Raw genomic sequence first — 18,672 nt, forward strand, 5'->3', positions numbered from 1 at the left:
GTTTGCAGGCAGGTCTCACCGTGTGGTTAATCCCGCAGGCTATATCTCGCACCACCACATTGGGTACAGGCAGAACTTGGCCGTCCTTAGTTTTCTCAATGAATATGGCGATCCTGCGTGGAACCATCTCGCAGTCATACTCGATTCGCTGTGCCCTCGCAATATACTTCCCGTCAGAGTTGTGACCTGTTTCACGGGAAAAAGATGGAAATGACAAAACTGATGATGGGGAAGGGAGCGAGGGAGGGCATGAGTGGGAGAGAGCGAGCAAAGGGGTACACCAGCGACAGAGGAAGTGCGGGCCAGCAAAGGGGCCGGGGAGGAAGGGGGTGTGGGCCAGCCAGCCAAGGGGGGAGGGAGCGAGGGCCTGCCAGCCAGGGGAGGGGGGAGGGAGGGAGGGCCTGCCAGCCAGCCAAGGGAGGGGGGAGGGAGGGAGGGCCTGCCAGCCAGCCAAGGGGGGAGGGAGGGAGGGCCTGCCAGCCAGCCAAGGGGGGAGGGAGGGAGGGACTGCCAGCCAGCCAAGGGGGGAGATGAGCCAGTGAGAGAGCGAGCGAAAGGCAGGGACAAGCCAGTGAGAGAGCGAGCAAAGGGGGGGGGGGTGAGCCAGTGAGAGCGAGCAAAGTGGGGGGGGGGGGCGAGCCAGTGAGAGAGCGAGCAAAGGGGGGGGATCCAGTGAGAGCGAGCGAGGGGGGGGGGGGGGGTGTGAACCAGTGAGCGCGAGCAAAGGGGGGGGGGGATGAGCCAGTGAGAGAGCGAGCAAAGGGGCGGGGGGGGGGGATGAGCCAGTGAGAGAGCGAGCAAAGGGGGGGGGATGAGCCAGTGAGAGAGCGAGCAAAGGGGGGGGGGGTGAGCCAGTGAGAGAGCGAGCAAAGGGGGGGGGGGGGGGGGTGAGCAAGAAAAAGAAGATTGACTGGGAACATGCAAGTAATAGAAACGTCAAAGACCGACAAAGATAACAGCAGAAATAAGATTTAACATTTACCCAGCTGTCCATACTCGGGGCAGCCAAAAGAATAGAGGTTTCCTTTACAGTCCATGATCATACTGAACTCGCCCCCGCAGGAGACCTTGGTGATGGGCTGTCCGTTATACAGGATCTATGGAAAAGCGGAGAGATCTACTGTGAGTTTCAGGTGATCACACATTATAAGGCGGTAGGTAAGAAGGCGAGATGATTACCAAAGCCGGGCTGCACACGGCATCCGTCTTGTTCCCCAGGCCAAGCTGACCCATCTTGTTCTCTCCAAAGCCATAAACAGAGCCGTTCTCTGTGAATAGGAAGACAGAGGAACTCAGATGCTGTTATCCATACACAAGGACGATTAATATTGGACTCTTCCAATGCCCAGTAAGGACAGAGGGTATGGCAGAGCAGTACGTACCTGTCAGTGCCAAGGTGTGGTTGCGACCACAAGCAGCTTGTACAAACACCTCGTCCTGGAGGCCCTCGATGGGCTTTGGGGCGTCCACTCTCTTTATATCCCCGTGCCCCAGCTGGCCCTTCTCGTTACGCCCTGAAAAAGAGCACACCCCCATCATCACACGCTGCCATAACTAAGAGCATTGACTCCTTGCCCAGGGGGCTAACACTTCACCCATCAGTGGCCAATACTAAGAAAGTGGGGCTGGATCATCACCAAGATCAGCAGCTAAGTAACTGTTTTTGCTCCGGCGGTGAACACCTGCCCATTCTTGGCCAGCAGAGCTCAGTAGCCACCGCCACCCCCCCCTCTGCGCCCTGCAGGGCCGAGCAACAGCCACCCCCCCTCTGCGCCCGGCAGGGCCGAGCAACAGCCACACCCCCCTCTGCGCCCGGCAGGGCCGAGCAACAGCCACACCCCCCTCTGCGCCCGGCAGGGCCGAGCAACAGCCACACCCCCCTCTGCGCCCGGCAGGGCCGAGCAACAGCCACCCCCTTCCACTATGCGCCCTGCAGGGCCGAGCAACAGCCACCCCCCCCTGCGCCCGGTAGGACCGAGCAACAGCCACCCCCCCCTGCGCCCGGTAGGACCGAGCAACAGCCACCCCCCCCACCTCTGTGCCCGGTAGGGCCGAGCTATAGCCATCCCCCCTCTGCACCCGGTAGGGCCGAGCTATAGCCATCCCCCCTCTGCACCCGGTAGGGCCGAGCAACAGCCACCCCCCCCTCTGCGCCCGGTAGGGCCGAGCAACAGCCACCCCCCCCTCTGCGCCCGGTAGGGCCGAGCAACAGCCACCCCCCCTCTGCGCCCGGTAGGGCCGAGCAACAGCCACTCCCCCCCCTCTGCGCCCGGTAGGGCCGAGCAACAGCCACACCGCCCCCCTCTGCGCCCGGTAGGGCCGAACAACAGCCAAACCGCCCCCCTCTGCGCCCGGTAGGGCCGAACAACAGCCAAACCGCCCCCCTCTGCGCCCGGTAGGGCCGAACAACAGCCAAACCGCCCCCCTCTGCGCCCGGTAGGGCCGAGCAACAGCCACACCGCCCCCCTCTGCGCCCGGTAGGGCCGAGCAACAGCCCCGCCCCCCCCAGCCGGCAGGGCCGTGCAACAGCCGCCCCCCCCCTGCGCCCGGCAGGGCCGTGCAACAGCCGCCCCCCCCCCCCTGCGCCCGACAGGGCCAAGCAACAGCCACCCCCCACCTCTGCGCCCGGCAGGGCCGAGTAAAAAAAAAAAAAAAAATCACAAACCGATATCTATACACACACACACACACACACACAAAATCCTATTGGTAAGCCCTGGCAAGAGTCTGTGCCAAGCAGAACCAATGCACCACGGAGGTCGTGGTGACACTCTCATACGAAATGAGCGTTACTCACCCCAACTCCACAACTTCCCCTCTGTGGTAATCAGAATGCTGTGAGCTGCACATGGGCCCGATGCCACCGTTCGTACTTGTATTCCCGCAAGGCAGCCATATTTGTGTGGACCCCAAAGATTCTGGCCAAGGTTACGATAGGCAGCTGGGGGGAAAAAAAAAAAAAAGTTCAATAAAAGAATACAGGAATACCATAAAAAAGGGAAGGGACCTCAGACACCTAGCTCACAGGCTCTGTACATACAAAAGATAAGTATGGTCAGTCATTAAAAACATTCAAGTGGATTTGTACTTAAAAAGTAAAAATGTGTTATCTTCTAGTGAACATCTAGCAATGTTAATGAATCCCGAGGAGTAATCTGAAAAAATCTACCATTTGTTTTTAATTTCTCCTGAACAAGAGCCCTTCATACACCTCCAGTGATGGTGAACCTCGGCACCCCAGATGTTTTGGAACTACATATCCCATGATGCTCATGCACTCTGCAGTGTAGTTGAGCATCATGGGAAATGTAGTTCCAAAACATCTGGAGTGCCGAGGTTCCCCATCACTGGGCGCTCCTGTTCTCCTCCCGCTGTTTCTACAACATTACTCCAAGTCACCAGAAGGTGGAGTCTTAATCTGCCAAGTTTTGAGGCCCTCAGCAAAAGATCTCCCAGAAATTATTTCCTAGCTTTCTTCCTGACCAGTTCCGGGAATTCCTACTCATCACGTTGGGAGGCACAATATAAGATAAAGGGAAAAAAAAATCTGGGAGGTTGGGAAGACCTCAAAGTTTCCACAGCCAATGTAGATCTGTGAAGTCAATGAGGAGACATCACCAGAACCTTTTAGGACAGGGGGTCTTCAAACTATGGCCCTCCAGTTGTTCAGGAACTACAATTCCCATCATGCCTAGTCATGTCTGTGAATGTCAGAGTTTTACAATGCCTCATGGGATGTGTAGTTCCACAACAGCTGGAGGGCCGTAGTTTGAGGATCCCTGTTTTAGGAGATAAAAACACCCTTCAAAAAAAAAAAATGAAGAGCGCCAACATCTTGGAAAATATCACGGTTACTAAAAAAAAAATGACAACTACTCCAGGACTGGCTGCTACAAGTGACCCAACCGCCGACTTATCTTTTCATCCGACCTAAAAAAAAAAAAAAACTACATAGGAGCTGTTTGTATTGTACAGTGGACCTCCGCATCCAAGTGGTCTTCAAGGAGGCAACTAAAAGACAGGAGGCAACAAAAAAAAGACAGGAGGCAACAAAAAAAGACAGGAGGCAACAAAAAAAGACAGGAGGCAACAAAAAAAGACAGGAGGCAACAAAAAAAGACAGGAGGCAACAAAAAAAGACAGGAGGCAACAAAAAAAGACAGGAGGCAACAAAAAAAGACAGGAGGCAACAAAAAAAGACAGGAGGCAACAAAAAAAGACAGGAGGCAACAAAAAAAGACAGGAGGCAACAAAAAAAGACAGGAGGCAACAAAAAAAGACAGGAGGCAACAAAAAAAGACAGGAGGCAACTAAAAGACAGGAGGCAACTAAAAGACAGGAGGCAACAAAAAGACAGGAGGCAACAAAAAGACAGGAGGCAACAAAAAGTCAGGAGTCCGCTCACTCACCTTGTTGTTTAGGCACTTCTTTACGCCCTATCAAGTCCCAGTTGGTTGCTCCAAAAATCAAAAGCTGTCCCTTCGCTTTGGAGCCTTCAAGTTTCTGGAAAGAAAAGGATTAAATGATCAAACTAATAAGAAAAACCCAACAACCCTACAGAACAAATCACTCAAGGTACATCTATGGCAGCGCCTCTCAACCTTTTAAACATAGAGGAACCCTTGAAATAACTTTCTGGTCTAAGGGAACCCCAGCTAATAATTACCATATCTACAACTCATGATACGTTAGTGTGATGGTCAGTGGGAAGAATGCTCTTTACCACTTGTGGTCATTGGGAAGATTACCCCCCCTTAAAAGACAGCTAATCTAAAGGACCGGTGTCAGTGGGAACTTATCAGAGAGGCATAAATTTCCCATTGCTCAAGGAACCCCCCTAGCAAACTCTGGAGAAATTTCCGGTTACATCCAGGACAGAAGTGAAGGGAAATAACCCGAACGTGTGGAAAATTCCATTGAAAATTGCCCCCCCCCATTGGAATATATTTCCCCCCGCCAACTACTGTTCTGGTGACAACTGTAAAAACTTGGATCTCTCATCACATTGTCCTGGGGCAGAGGTGACCAGGACAGACCTAGGGCAAATCTCTACAGCAAGGGGCACCAACCAGGATCAACTTTTCGAAATCTTTACTCACACAAGCTATATAGACCAAATATTGGGGGACACCTGACCATCAACACCTGAAAGTAACTGATGACGCCAATTATCTTTTAAGCCATCTACATCAGGGACAGTCTTCCCACTGACCACCGTGAGGGGCATTTCTCCCACTGTCAAGAACCTAGGTGGCACCCTTCCCCAATCGCCACCAACGAAAAAGGGGCATCCTTCCCCAATCGCCACCAACGAAAAAGGGGCATCCTTCCCCAATCGCCACCAACGAAAAAGGGGCATCCTTCCCCAATCGCCACCAACGAAAAAAGGGGCATCCTTCCCCAATCGCCACCAACGAAAAAAGGGGCATCCTTCCCCAATCGCCACCAACGAAAAAAGGGGCATCCTTCCCCAATCGCCACCAACGAAAAAAGGGGCATCCTTCCCCAATCGCCACCAACGAAAAAAGGGGCATCCTTCCCCAATCGCCACCAACGAAAAAAGGGGCATCCTTCCCCAATCGCCACCAACGAAAAAAGGGGCATCCTTCCCCAATCGCCACCAACGAAAAAAGGGGCATCCTTCCCCAATCGCCACCAACGAAAAAAGGGGCATCCTTCCCCAATCGCCACCAACGAAAAAAGGGGCATCCTTCCCCAATCGCCACCAACGAAAAAAGGGGCATCCTTCCCCAATCGCCACCAACGAAAAAAGGGGCATCCTTCCCCAATCGCCACCAACGAAAAAAGGGGCATCCTTCCCCAATCGCCACCAACGAAAAAAGGGGCATCCTTCCCCAATCGCCACCAACGAAAAAAGGGGCATCCTTCCCCAATCGCCACCAACGAAAAAAGGGGCATCCTTCCCCAATCGCCACCAACGAAAAAGGGGCATCCTTCCCCAATCGCCACCAACGAAAAAGGGGCATCCTTCCCCAATCGCCACCAACGAAAAAGGGGCATCCTTCCCCAATCGCCACCAACGAAAAAGGGGCATCCTTCCCCAATCGCCACCAACGAAAAAGGGGCATCCTTCCCCAATCGCCACCAACGAAAAAGGGGCATCCTTCCCCAATCGCCACCAACGAAAAAGGGGCATCCTTCCCCAATAACCACCAACGAAAAAAGGGGCATCCTTCCCCAATCGCCACCAACGAAAAGGGGCATCCTTCCCCAATCGCCACCAACGAAAAGGGGCATCCTTCCCCAATCGCCACCAACGAAAGGGGCATCCTTCCCAATGACCATCAACAAAAGGGGCATTCTTTATACAGAACAATGTAAGCGGAGTTCTCCCCACTGACCCCCCCCCCCCCCCCCAACTACTGTTCTGGTGTCAACTGTAAAATTTTGGAGCTCCCATCACTTTGTCCTGGGGAAAAGGTGGCCAGGACAAATAAAGAGGGCAAACCCCCCCAGCAGGGACACAACCAGGGTCAACTGTGGTAGAATTTCACTCACTTATCTATGTAGACCAAATGCTGGGGGACACCAGACCACCAACACCTATAAGAGCTTGTTGGCAATCCCATTCCAAAACCATGGCCAGTAATATGGAGTTGCCACCCTCCCTTGTGGCAAGAACATCCTCCACCCTTCTGGGAAGACTTTCCATTTTGGAGTGGGTCTGTGGGAAATCTGTGCCCATTTGTGAGGTCAGGTTGGATGAGAAGACCTGGCTCACAATCGGTGCTCAGTAGGGTTGAAGCCAGGGCTCTGTGCAGGCCACTTGAGTTCCTCCACACCAAACTGGTCACACAATGGCTTTAAGGGAGCTGGTTTTGTGCATAAGGGGGGGCACAGTCATGGTGGAACAGAAAAGGGTCTTCAAACTGTTAGCACAAGGTTGGAGGAGCAAAATTGTCTACAACGTTTGTCTGAGTATTACCAAGACCCTTCAATACAATATCTCCAACATTTGAAGGGGAAGCTACACATACAAGAGCTTGAAGACTTGGGGGTCATTTGCTTCTTGGTGCACACCCGTTCATTGCTGATAGTTGACAATTACACGTAGCAGTAATATTTTATGAGCATCTCCCTGATACGTTCTTAGTAGATTTTACAAGCGTCCCTGTTCTAGGTCGCTGATGATGAATATACAATGTAATATGACCAGAACGGTATAATATGGGGTTACACATCCAACAATTCAATGATAATAAACATTACAATAATTCAATAATTCCGTACTAGTAACATTTTACTGGCTTCTCCTTAGAATGATCTCATGGAGGTTTATACTAATGATATATATACTAATGATATATCTGGTAAAAATTATAGAACAGCCTCTCAATTAGGGCTTCTCCAGAGGTTGCTATGGGTTCCTTGAGAAGTTTCCATCTCTTAGATAAGCAACCGCTGACACCAATCATCGTTCTATCTGTACCTGGGACTGTTTCCCCACCGGCCGCCCAACGGAAAGGCGCCTCTCCTCCACCGCCGGCCGCCCAACGGAAAGGCGCCTCTCCTCCACCGATGGCCGCCCAAAGGAAAGGCGCCTCTCCTCCACCGCCGGCCGCCCAAAGGAAAGGCGCCTCTCCTCCACCGCCGGCCGCCCAAAGGAAAGGCGCCTCTCCTCCACCGCCGGCCGCCCAAAGGAAAGGCGCCTCTCCTCCACCGCCGGCCGCCCAACGGAAAGGCGCCTCTCCTCCACCGCCGGCCGCCCAACGGAAAGGCGCCTCTCCTCCCCGCCGGACGCCCAACGGATAGGGGCCTCCTCCCCGCCGGACGCCCAACGGATAGGGGCCTCCTCCCCGCCGGACGCCCAACGGATAGGGGCCTCCTCCCCGCCGGACGCCCAACGGATAGGGGCCTCCTCCCCGCCGGACACCCAACGGATAGGGGCCTCCTCCCCGCCGGACACCCAACGGATAGGGGCCTCCTCCCCGCCGGACTCCCAACGGATAGGGGCCTCCTCCCCGCCGGACACCCAACGGATAGGGGCCTCCTCCCCGCCGGACACCCAACGGATAGGGGCCTCCTCCCCGCCGGACACCCAACGGATAGGGGCCTCCTCCCCGCCGGACACCCAACGGATAGGGGCCTCCTCCCCGCCGGACACCCAACGGATAGGGGCCTCCTCCCCGCCGGACACCCAACGGATAGGGGCCTCCTCCCCGCCGGACACCCAACGGATAGGGGCCTCCTCCCCGCCGGACACCCAACGGATAGGGGCCTCCTCCCCGCCGGACACCCAACGGATAGGGGCCTCCTCCCCGCCGGACACCCAACGGATAGGGGCCTCCTCCCCGCCGGACACCCAACGGATAGGGGCCTCCTCCCCGCCGGACACCCAACGGATAGGGGCCTCCTCCCCGCCGGACACCCAACGGATAGGGGCCTCCTCCCCGCCGGACACCCAACGGATAGGGGCCTCCTCCCCGCTGGGCACCAATTTAAGATAAAGGGTTGGGATTAAAAAGGCGGATATATGATGAGTATAGGGTGGTAATAGTAACATAATGGGGCCACTTACAATCTTCTCCTTAGTATGTTCAGGTTCAGTGACGACAACAGCAGCAGCTCCACTCCCGCCCTTGGCTCCTCCCTTGTTGGGTCCCCGCTTGTTGTTGGGGCCCCCGTCAGATCCTGGGCTGCCGTCCAGCTCCAGATCGTCATCACTGCTGAACTCATCCCGTCCCCGCTTCTTCCCTGCTGACCGCTTCCTGGCGCTGGTTCCATCGGTCACCTTCTTTCTTGGCATGGTGGCTACGGTGTGTCACTGCAGAAAGGCAGGAGATATAATGGGGTCATTGACTGACATGGAGATACCTTCTAAAACATGGACCCAAAATCAACAGACCTGCACCCCAAAACCCAGAGCCCCCCTGGCCTGCACCCCAAAACCCAGGGAGCCCCCTGACCTGCACCCCAAAACTCAGAGCCCCCCTGGCCTGCACACCAAAACCCAGAGCCCCCCAAAACCCAGGGAGCCCCCCGGCCTGCACCCCAAAACCCAGAGAGCCCCCCGGCCTGCACCCCAAAACCCAGAGAGCCCCCCGGCCTGCACCCCAAAACCCAGGGAGCCCCCCGGCCTGCACCCCAAAACCCAGGGAGCCCCCGGCCTGCACCCCAAAACCCAGAGAGCCCCCTGGCCTGCACCCCAAAACCCAGAGAGCTCCCAGGCCTGCACCCCAAAACCCAGGGAGCCCCCTGGCCTGCACCCCAAAACCCAGAACTCCGCTCCTAGAAAATCTAGGGTTTTCAGATCTCCAACCCCAACTGTCCCCAAACTTACAACCCTAAAACAAATACCACCCTGGTCTGCAACCCCTCAGCCAAGAGAGACTCATCCCTACACCTTACACCCGGTCCCAGTGCTCCCATCCCTTCAATCCTACCCCAGCACTCCCATTATCCTTCACGTCCTATCCTATTGCTCCCAGTATACCCCAGTCCTGTTCCAGCGCTTCCAGTATCCCTACAGTTGCATCTCAGGATCTCCTAATATTCCATCCCAATTCTGTCTCAGTGCTCCCAATCAAGTTCCAGTCCTGGCCTAGTGCTCCCAGCATGCCCCCGGGTCCCGGCCCCGTGCTCCCAGCATGCCCCCGGGTCCCGGCCCCGTGCTCCCAGCATGCCCCCGGGTCCCGGCCCCGTGCTCCCAGCATGCCCCCGGGTCCCGGCCCCGTGCTCCCAGCATGCCCCCGGGTCCCGGCCCCGTGCTCCCAGCATGCCCCCGGGTCCTGACCCAGTATACCAGTACTTCCACTATGTTCTCAAGCAAGCACCAGCCCTGGACCAGTGCTTCCAGTACACCCCCTAGTTGTGGCCCAGTGCTCCCAGTATAACCCAAGTTTTGGACCAGTGCTCCCAGTCCTGGCCCAGTATGCCCCCAGTCCTGGCCCAGTGCTCCCAGTATACCCCCAGTTCTGGCCCAGTGCTCCCAGTATACCCCCAGTTCTGGCCCAGTGCTCCCAGTATACCCCCAGTTCTGGCCCAGTGCTCCCAGTGTGCCCCCCAGTCCTGGCCCAGTGCTCCCAGTCCTGGCCCAGTGCTCCCAGTCCTGGCCCAGTGCTCCCAGTGAGCCCCCAGCAAACCCTCAGCTTTGGCCCAGTGCTCCCAGTATACCCCCAGTTCTGGCCCAGTGCTCCCAGTAATCTATATGTCCCTCCTGTGTGTCGGTGATGGCGGCTCTTTGTGTCGGCCGGCTCCTAAACAATGGGCTGTGTCCGGACACACGTGTCCCCTCTCCCCCTCCTCCATCTCCCCTCCCCGGACCCCTCACCTCAACCAAACCTCCCGGAGCTCTGTCCTTCCGTCCTCCGACAACTCTCCGCTAGTCTGTATGTTACCCGGCCCGACCGACACCCGGCACTGACTGCAAACACCGAGCACATGGGGGGCGGCCCGGGCCAGATCCTCACAGCGACCCCTGGCGGGGGGAGGAGCGTATCGCTGGCACCCGGCCAGTCCGAGGGGCTCTACCCCGCCCCCTTCTCTGTGGGATCCTATTACCCCGCCCCTCAATCTGCATTACTCCACCCCCTTCCCTGTGTGCTCCTATCACCCCGCCCCTCAATCCGTAATACTCCACCCCCTTCTCTGTGTCTTCCTATCATCCCGCCTCCGTCTTAATTATCACCCACCTCCTACTGCGCACCGTCCCGCCCTCTACTGTATATATACATCACTCCTCCCCCCTTCTCTAACGCCTACCTTCCTATAATCACCGCCCCCTACTTATACTCTTCCCGCCCCCCACTGTAATTACTCCACTCTCTGTTATGTATGTGTGTGAAGTCCAGCCTCCTCTGTTTAATTTCCCCGCCCATGTGTTCTATGACTCCGCCTCCTCCCATCTGTCCCTATCATTCTGCTCCCCCTATGTATGCCTGTGTGTATACAGATATATATACAGATATATAGTAGAAATCATATATATATATATATATATATATATATATATATATATATCCAATAGTTAAAATCAATATTTTTTGCTAAAAAATTACTTAGGACTCCCAAATATTATATAGACCCTGGAGAATAAAATGGCGGTCGTTGCAATATTTTTTGTCACGCGGTATTTGCGCAGCGGTCTTACAAAACTCAATTTTCTTGGAAAAAAACAAATTTCACTGAATTTAAATAAAACTATAAGGGAAAGTTAGTCCAATTTTTTGGGTATAATGTGAAAGATGATGTCACGTCGAGTAAATAGATACCTAACATGTCACGCTTTAAAATTGCGCACACTCGTGGAATGGCGACAAATTACGGTACTTAAAAATCTCCATAGGCGACGCTTTAAAATTACCGTAAAACCCGTAATTAAAATTACGGTTACCAGTTTAGAGTTACAGAGGAGGTCTACTGCTAGAATTATTGCGCTCGCTTTGACGATCGCGGCGATACCTCACATGTGTGGTTCGAACACCGTTTACATTTGCGGGCGCAACTTATGTATGCGTTTTCTTTGGAGCGCAAGAAACACGGGGACGGGGCCGCTGTAATTTTTTTTTTCCTATTTATTTTATTTTTTATTTTTAACACTGTTTTAAAAAAAAAAAAAAATGTAAACATCCCTTTAGTGTCCATTCACACTGGCACGACTTGTCAGACGACTTGGTCAGCCGTCGCTCCCACTGTACAGGAGCCGTTCTAATAGGAGTGACACAAGTCACTCCGACTTAGAAAAAGGGTCCTGAGCTTCTTTGGGGCAACCTGGAGGTGACTTGCATTGACTTCCATTATGTGAAGTCCCTGCAAGTCGCGCCGAAGTTGCACTGCACGCGACTTCACAGGTCGCCCCCGAAGTCGGAGCCATCTAATGTGAACGGGGTCTTACTGACAGTAATAGGCAATGACAGGTACTCTTTATACAGTTCTGGACCGGAAAGGATTTGCCCCCTTAATGACCAGGCCGTTTTTTGCATTACTTTAACTGACAATTGCGCAGTCGTGCGACGCTGTACCCAAATAAAATTGATGTCCTTTTTTCCCACGAATAGAATTTTTTTTTCGGTGGCATTTGATCACCTGTGCCATTTTAATTTTTTTTTTTGCGCTATAAACAAAAAAGAGTATGTATAGTGTATATATATATGTTTATGGGGTATGTATAGTGTATATATATATATATGTTTATGGGGTATGTATAGTGTATATATATATATATGTTTATGGGGTATGTATAGTGTATATATATATATATGTTTATGGGGTATGTGGAGTGTATATATATATATATGTTTATGGGGTATGTATAGTGTATAGTGTGTGTATATATATATATATATATGTTTATGGGGTATGTATAGTGTATAGTGTATATATATATATATATGTTTATGGGGTATGTATAGTGTATATATATATATATATATATATATGTTTATGGGGTATGTATAGTGTATATATATATATATATATATATATATATATATATATATATATATATATATATATATATATATATATATATGTTTATGGGGTATGTATAGTGTGTATATATATATATATATATATATATATATATATATATGTTTATGGGGTATGTATAGTGTATATATATATATGTTTATGGGGTATGTATGGTGTATAGTGTATATATATATATATATATATATATATATATATATATATATATATATATATATATGTTTATGGGGTATGTATAGTGTATATATACATATATATATATATATATATATATATATATGTTTATGGGGTATGTATAGTGTATATATATATATATATATATATATATGTTTATGGGGTATGTATAGTGTGTATATATATATATATGTTTATGGGGTATGTATAGTGTGTATATATATATATATATATATATGTTTATGGGGTATGTATAGTGTGTATATATATATATATATATATATATATATATATATATATATATATATGTTTATGGGGTATGTATAGTGTATATATATATATATATATATATATATATATATATGTATGTTTATGGGGTATGTGTAGGGTATATATATATATATATATATATATATATATATATATATGTTTATGGGGTATGTATAGTGTATAGTGTATATATATAGATATATATATATGTTTATGGGGTATGTATAGTGTGTATATATATATATATATATATATATATATATATATATGTTTATGGGGTATGTATAGTGTATAGTGTATATATATATATATATATATATATATATATATATATATATATGTTTATGGGGTATGTATAGTGTATGTATATATATATATATATATATATATATATATATATATATATATATATATATATATATATATATATATATATATATATATGTTTATGGGGTATGTATAGTGTATAGTGTATATATATATATATATATATATATGTTTATGGGGTATGTATAGTGTATATATATATATATATGTTTATGGGGTATGTGTAGTGTATATATATATATATATATATATATATATATATATATATGTTTATGGGGTATGTATAGTGTATAGTGTATATATATATATATATATATGTTTATGGGGTATGTATAGTGTGTATATATATATATATGTTTATGGGGTATTTATAGTGTATAGTGTATATATATATATATGTTTATGGGGTATGTATAGTGTATAGTGTATATATATATATATATATATGTTTATGGGGTATGTATAGTGTATAGTGTATATATATATATATATATATGTTTATGGGGTATGTATAGTGTATAGTGTATATATATATATATATGTTTATGGGGTATGTATAGTGTATGGCCAGCATAAGAATCTCTCCTTTACCTTTGAAAGCAAAAGCTCAAAAAAAAAAAACAAAAAAAAAAAAACATTTTTTTTTCTTTATTTTAATATCTTTTTATAAATTTTACTTTAAAGACAAAAAAACATATATAACATTACAAAACAGAAATTCAACATACACATAACCAACAAAAATGGTGTTCCCAGCATATACATACTGCACAACCTTTTGAATACCCCTAAACATAACTTAAAGAGGAAGTAAACCCTCCTCTGACACTTGTACCTATAGGTGATCCTATGATAAGTCTTACCTATAGGTACTGTAAATATCTCCTAAACATGCACCGTTTAGGAGATATTTACCTTACATGCAGCCAGTGACGTCACTGGCTCATGCGCTCTGAAGGAACGGCCGCTGGTGCCGTTTCTTCAGAGCCCTGCGCCGTGACTGTCGTGCGTGTGCGGGAGTGACGTCACCGCAGCTCCGGCCAATCAGATAGCCGGATGCCTCGATCCAGGAAGACGGGCGACTGGACATGTCGCCCGTCATAGAGGTGAGCGGACGGCACGGCGGGGGCTCGTTCTAAGGTAAGTATTTCATAATGAGCTAGTATGCGATGCATACTAGCTCATTATGTGTTTATCTTTCAGGGTGTAAGAAAAAAAAACATTTTTAGCAGAGTTTACAACCTCTTTAATACCCCTCAGGTTACAAAAAAAAAAAAAAAAAGAAGAACTCCCCAACACCCCCTATTAACCATAAAAAACCCTAATACCCCTAAAATTGTAAGTTATTTGTTTTCAGGTTTTTAGGGGTTTCTTATGGTCAATAGGGGCAGGGCTGCTGTTATAAATCACAGGGCCCCATACAACCTACCTGGCTGAGAGCAGAGTCACCCTGAGCACATGTGACAGACGTGAAAGAGTCTGGAGAAGCCGTGGAGAACGTTATGCTGCCTGTAACATCGTTCAGCATGAGCAGTTGGGGGGGGGTCAGTGATGGTCTGGGGAGGAAAATCCATGGAGAGACGCACAGACCTCTACAGGGTAGGCAATGGCACCCTGACTGCTATTAGGTATCAGGATGAAATCCTTGGACTCATTGTCAGACCCTATGCTGGTGCAGTGGGTCCTGGGTTCCTCCCGGTGCACAACAATGTCCGGCCTCATGTGGTGAGAGTATGCAGCCAGTTCCTGGAGGATGAAGGAATTGATACCATTGAATGGCCCCCAACACTCGCCTGACCTGAATCCAACAGAACACCTCTGGGACATTATGTGTCAGTCCATCCGACCCCACCAGGTTGCACTTCAGTCTGTTCAGGAGCTCAGTGATGTCCTGGTCCAGATCTGGGAGGAAATACCCCAGGACACCATCTGTCCTCTCATTAGGAGCATCCCCCGACGTTGTCAGGGATGCATACAAGCACAGGGGGGGGGGGGGGGGGCATACACACTACTGAGGACCATTCTGAGGTCCTGCAATGACATTTCACCAAAATGGACTCACCTGCTGCATCATTTTGATTTTTGGGGTATCTTTGAATTCAGCCCTCTGTAGGGGCATAATTTTCATTTCCATCAAACAATGTGACATCCTTTCCTTCCTAACACATTACCCAGTCCATACCAGTATAGATCCTAACACATTACCCAGTCCATACCAGTATAGATCCTAACGCATTACCCAGTCCATACCAGTATAGATCCTAATACATTACCCAGTCCATACCAGTATAGATCCTAATACATTACCCAGTCCATACCAGTATAGATCCTAACACATTACCCAGTCCATACCAGTATAGATCCTAACACATTACCCAGTCCATACCAGTATAGATCCTAACACATTACCCAGTCCATACCAGTATAGATCCTAACACATTACCCAGTCCATACCAGTATGGATCCTAACACATTACCCAGTCCATACCAGTATAGATCCTAACACATTACCCAGTCCATACTGGTATAGATCCTAACACATTACCCAGTCCATACCAGTATAGATCCTAACACATTACCCAGTCCATACCAGTATAGATCCTAACACATTACCCAGTCCATACCAGTATAGATCCTAACACATTACCCAGTCCATACCAGTATAGATCCTAATACATTACCCAGTCCATACCAGTATAGATCCTAACACATTACCCAGTCCATACCAGTATAGATCCTAACACATTACCCAGTCCATACCAGTATAGATCCTAACACATTACCCAGTCCATACCAGTATAGATCCTAACACATTACCCAGTCCATACCAGTATGGATCCTAACACATTACCCAGTCCATACCAGTATAGATCCTAACACATTACCCAGTCCATACTGGTATAGATCCTAACACATTACCCAGTCCATACCAGTATAGATCCTAACACATTACCCAGTCCATACCAGTATAGATCCTAACACATTACCCAGTCCATACCAGTATAGATCCTAACACATTACCCAGTCCATACCAGTATAGATCCTAACATATTACCCAGTCCATACCAGTATACATCCTAACACATTACCCAGTCCATATCAGTATAAATCCTAACACATTACCCAGTCCATACCAGTATAGATCCTAACATATTACCCAGTCCATACCAGTATACATCCTAACACATTACCCAGTCCATACCAGTATACATCCTAACACATTTCCCAGTCCATACCAGTATAGATCCTAACACATTACCCAGTCCATACCAGTATAGATCCTAACACATTACCCAGTCCATACCAGTATAGATCCTAACACATTTCCCAGTCCATACCAGTATAGATCCTAACACATTACCCAGTCCATACCAGTATAGATCCTAACACATTACCCAGTCCATACCAGTATAGATCCTAACACATTTCCCAGTCCATACCAGTATAGATATCCAGCATGAGATTTTTCCCATTCAGAAGGGATGTGTTTTCAAAGTGTTCCTTTATTTTTTTTTTTGAGCAGTGTGTATATATATATATATATATACAGTATGCCACAAAAGTAAGTACACCCCTCACATTTTTGTAAATATTTTATTCTATCTTTTCATGTGACAACACTGAAGAAATGACACTTTGCTACAATGTAAAGTAGTGAGTGTACAGCTTGTATAACAGTGTAAATTTGCTGTCCCCTCAAAATAACTCAACACACAGCCATTAATGTCTAAACCACTGGCAACAAAAGTAAGTACACCCCTAAGTGACAATGTCCAAATTGGGCCCAATTAGCCATTTTCTCGGTGTCATGTGACTCGTTAGTGTTAGAAGGTCTCAGGTGTGAATGGGGAGCAGGTGTGTTAAATTTGGTGTTATCGCTCTCACTCTCTCATACTGGTCACTGGAAGTTGAACATGGCACCTCATGGCAAAGAACTCTCAGAGGATCGGAAAGAAAGAATTGTTGCTCTACATAAAGATGGCCATATTAACTACTTAGTGCAGCGATTAGCACCCCCCTCCCCCTTCCTCCCCGGGGAATGTTACACAATCAGGGATGGGTGAGGTGTGTCCGGTGCGCTCACCTCCCATCACCTGTCACTGCTTGTCCCGGGGATCCCTCATCAGACGTGGGATGGAGGCAGGTGAGTAGCGGGGGACATGGTCATCCCCCGGCTTCATTCTCCCGCTCACCCATCTGTATTGGAGGATGGTGAATTCCCGGGAGGCCGCGGGTCCTGACCTGTGCTGGGTCCAGGGGCCCAGAATGTACCGAAGCTGGAGGATCAGGATGACAGCACAGCGCAGTGTTCAGACTGAGCTCAGAAATGGCAGTCACTGTACTGAGATCTCACCCAACCATCACCGGCCTGTGAATGGCGGGGTATACAGGACATGCTGGGACTTGTAGTCCTCCTGTGTATAATATAGAATGTATACAGGACATGCTGGGACTTGTAGTCCTCCTGTGTATAATATACAGTGTATACAGGACATGCTGGGGCTTGTAGTCCTCCTGTGTATAATATACAGTGTATACAGGACATGCTGGGGCTTGTAGTCCTCCTGTGTATAATATACAGTGTATACAGGACATGCTGGGACTTGTAGTCCTCCTGTGTATAATATACAGTGTATACAGGACATGTTGGGACTTGTAGTCCTCCTGTGTATAATATACAGTGTATACAGGACATGTTGGGACTTGTAGTCCTCCATTGTACAGTATATAGGACATGCTGGGTCTTGTAGTCCTCCTGTGTATAATATACAATGTATACAGGACATGCTGGGCCTTGCAGTCCTCCTGTGTATAATATACAGTGTATACAGGACATGCTGGGCCTTGTAGTCCTCCTGTGTATAATATACAGTGTACACAGGACATGCTGTGACCTGTAGTCCTCCATTGTACAGTATACGGGAGATGCTGGGACTTGTAGTCCTCCTGTGTATAATATACATTGTATTCAGGACATACTGGGCCTTGTAGTCCTCCTGTGTATAATATACGGTGTATACAGGACATGCTGGGACTTGTAGTCCTCCTGTGTATAATATACAGTGTATACAGGACATGCTGGGACTTGTAGTCCTCCATTGTACAGTATATAGGACATGCTGGGTCTTGTAGTCCTCCTGTGTATAATATACAATGTGTACAGGACATGCTGGGCCTTGCAGTCCTCCTGTATATAATATACGGTGTATACAGGACATGCTGGGACTTGTAGTCCTCCTGTGTATAATATACATTGTATTCAGGACATACTGGGACTTGTAGTCCTTCTGTGTATAATATACATTGTATACAGGACATACTGGGACTTGTAGTCCTCCTGTGTATAATATACGTGTATACAGGACATGCTGGGACTTGTAGTCCTCCTGTGTATGATATACATTGTATACAGGACATACTGGGACTTGTAGTCCTTCTGTGTATAATATACGG

At 48.3% G+C, this 18,672-nt stretch overlaps 1 protein-coding gene across 1 annotated transcript in view; it reads right to left on the bottom strand.

Annotated features, from left to right (window-relative positions):
- RCC2 (regulator of chromosome condensation 2) overlaps positions 1-10,456 on the bottom strand; it is a 14,812-nt gene extending 4,356 nt beyond the window's left edge. Inside the window, exons 1-8 of the mRNA XM_082274805.1 lie at positions 10,292-10,456; positions 8,540-8,785; positions 4,410-4,503; positions 2,798-2,941; positions 1,383-1,514; positions 1,180-1,268; positions 983-1,097; positions 20-186 (exon numbers count right to left, since the gene is read on the bottom strand). Coding sequence (XP_082130931.1) covers positions 20-186; positions 983-1,097; positions 1,180-1,268; positions 1,383-1,514; positions 2,798-2,941; positions 4,410-4,503; positions 8,540-8,767 — 969 coding nt within the window. The 5' untranslated portion in view covers positions 8,768-8,785; positions 10,292-10,456. The remainder of the gene's footprint in view (positions 1-19; positions 187-982; positions 1,098-1,179; positions 1,269-1,382; positions 1,515-2,797; positions 2,942-4,409; positions 4,504-8,539; positions 8,786-10,291) is intronic.
- Positions 10,457-18,672: the final 8,216 nt, after the last annotated feature.

Source organism: Pelophylax lessonae (genome assembly GCF_965119305.1).
Source record: "Pelophylax lessonae genome assembly, chromosome: 12".
Taxonomy (NCBI): domain Eukaryota; kingdom Metazoa; phylum Chordata; class Amphibia; order Anura; family Ranidae; genus Pelophylax; species Pelophylax lessonae.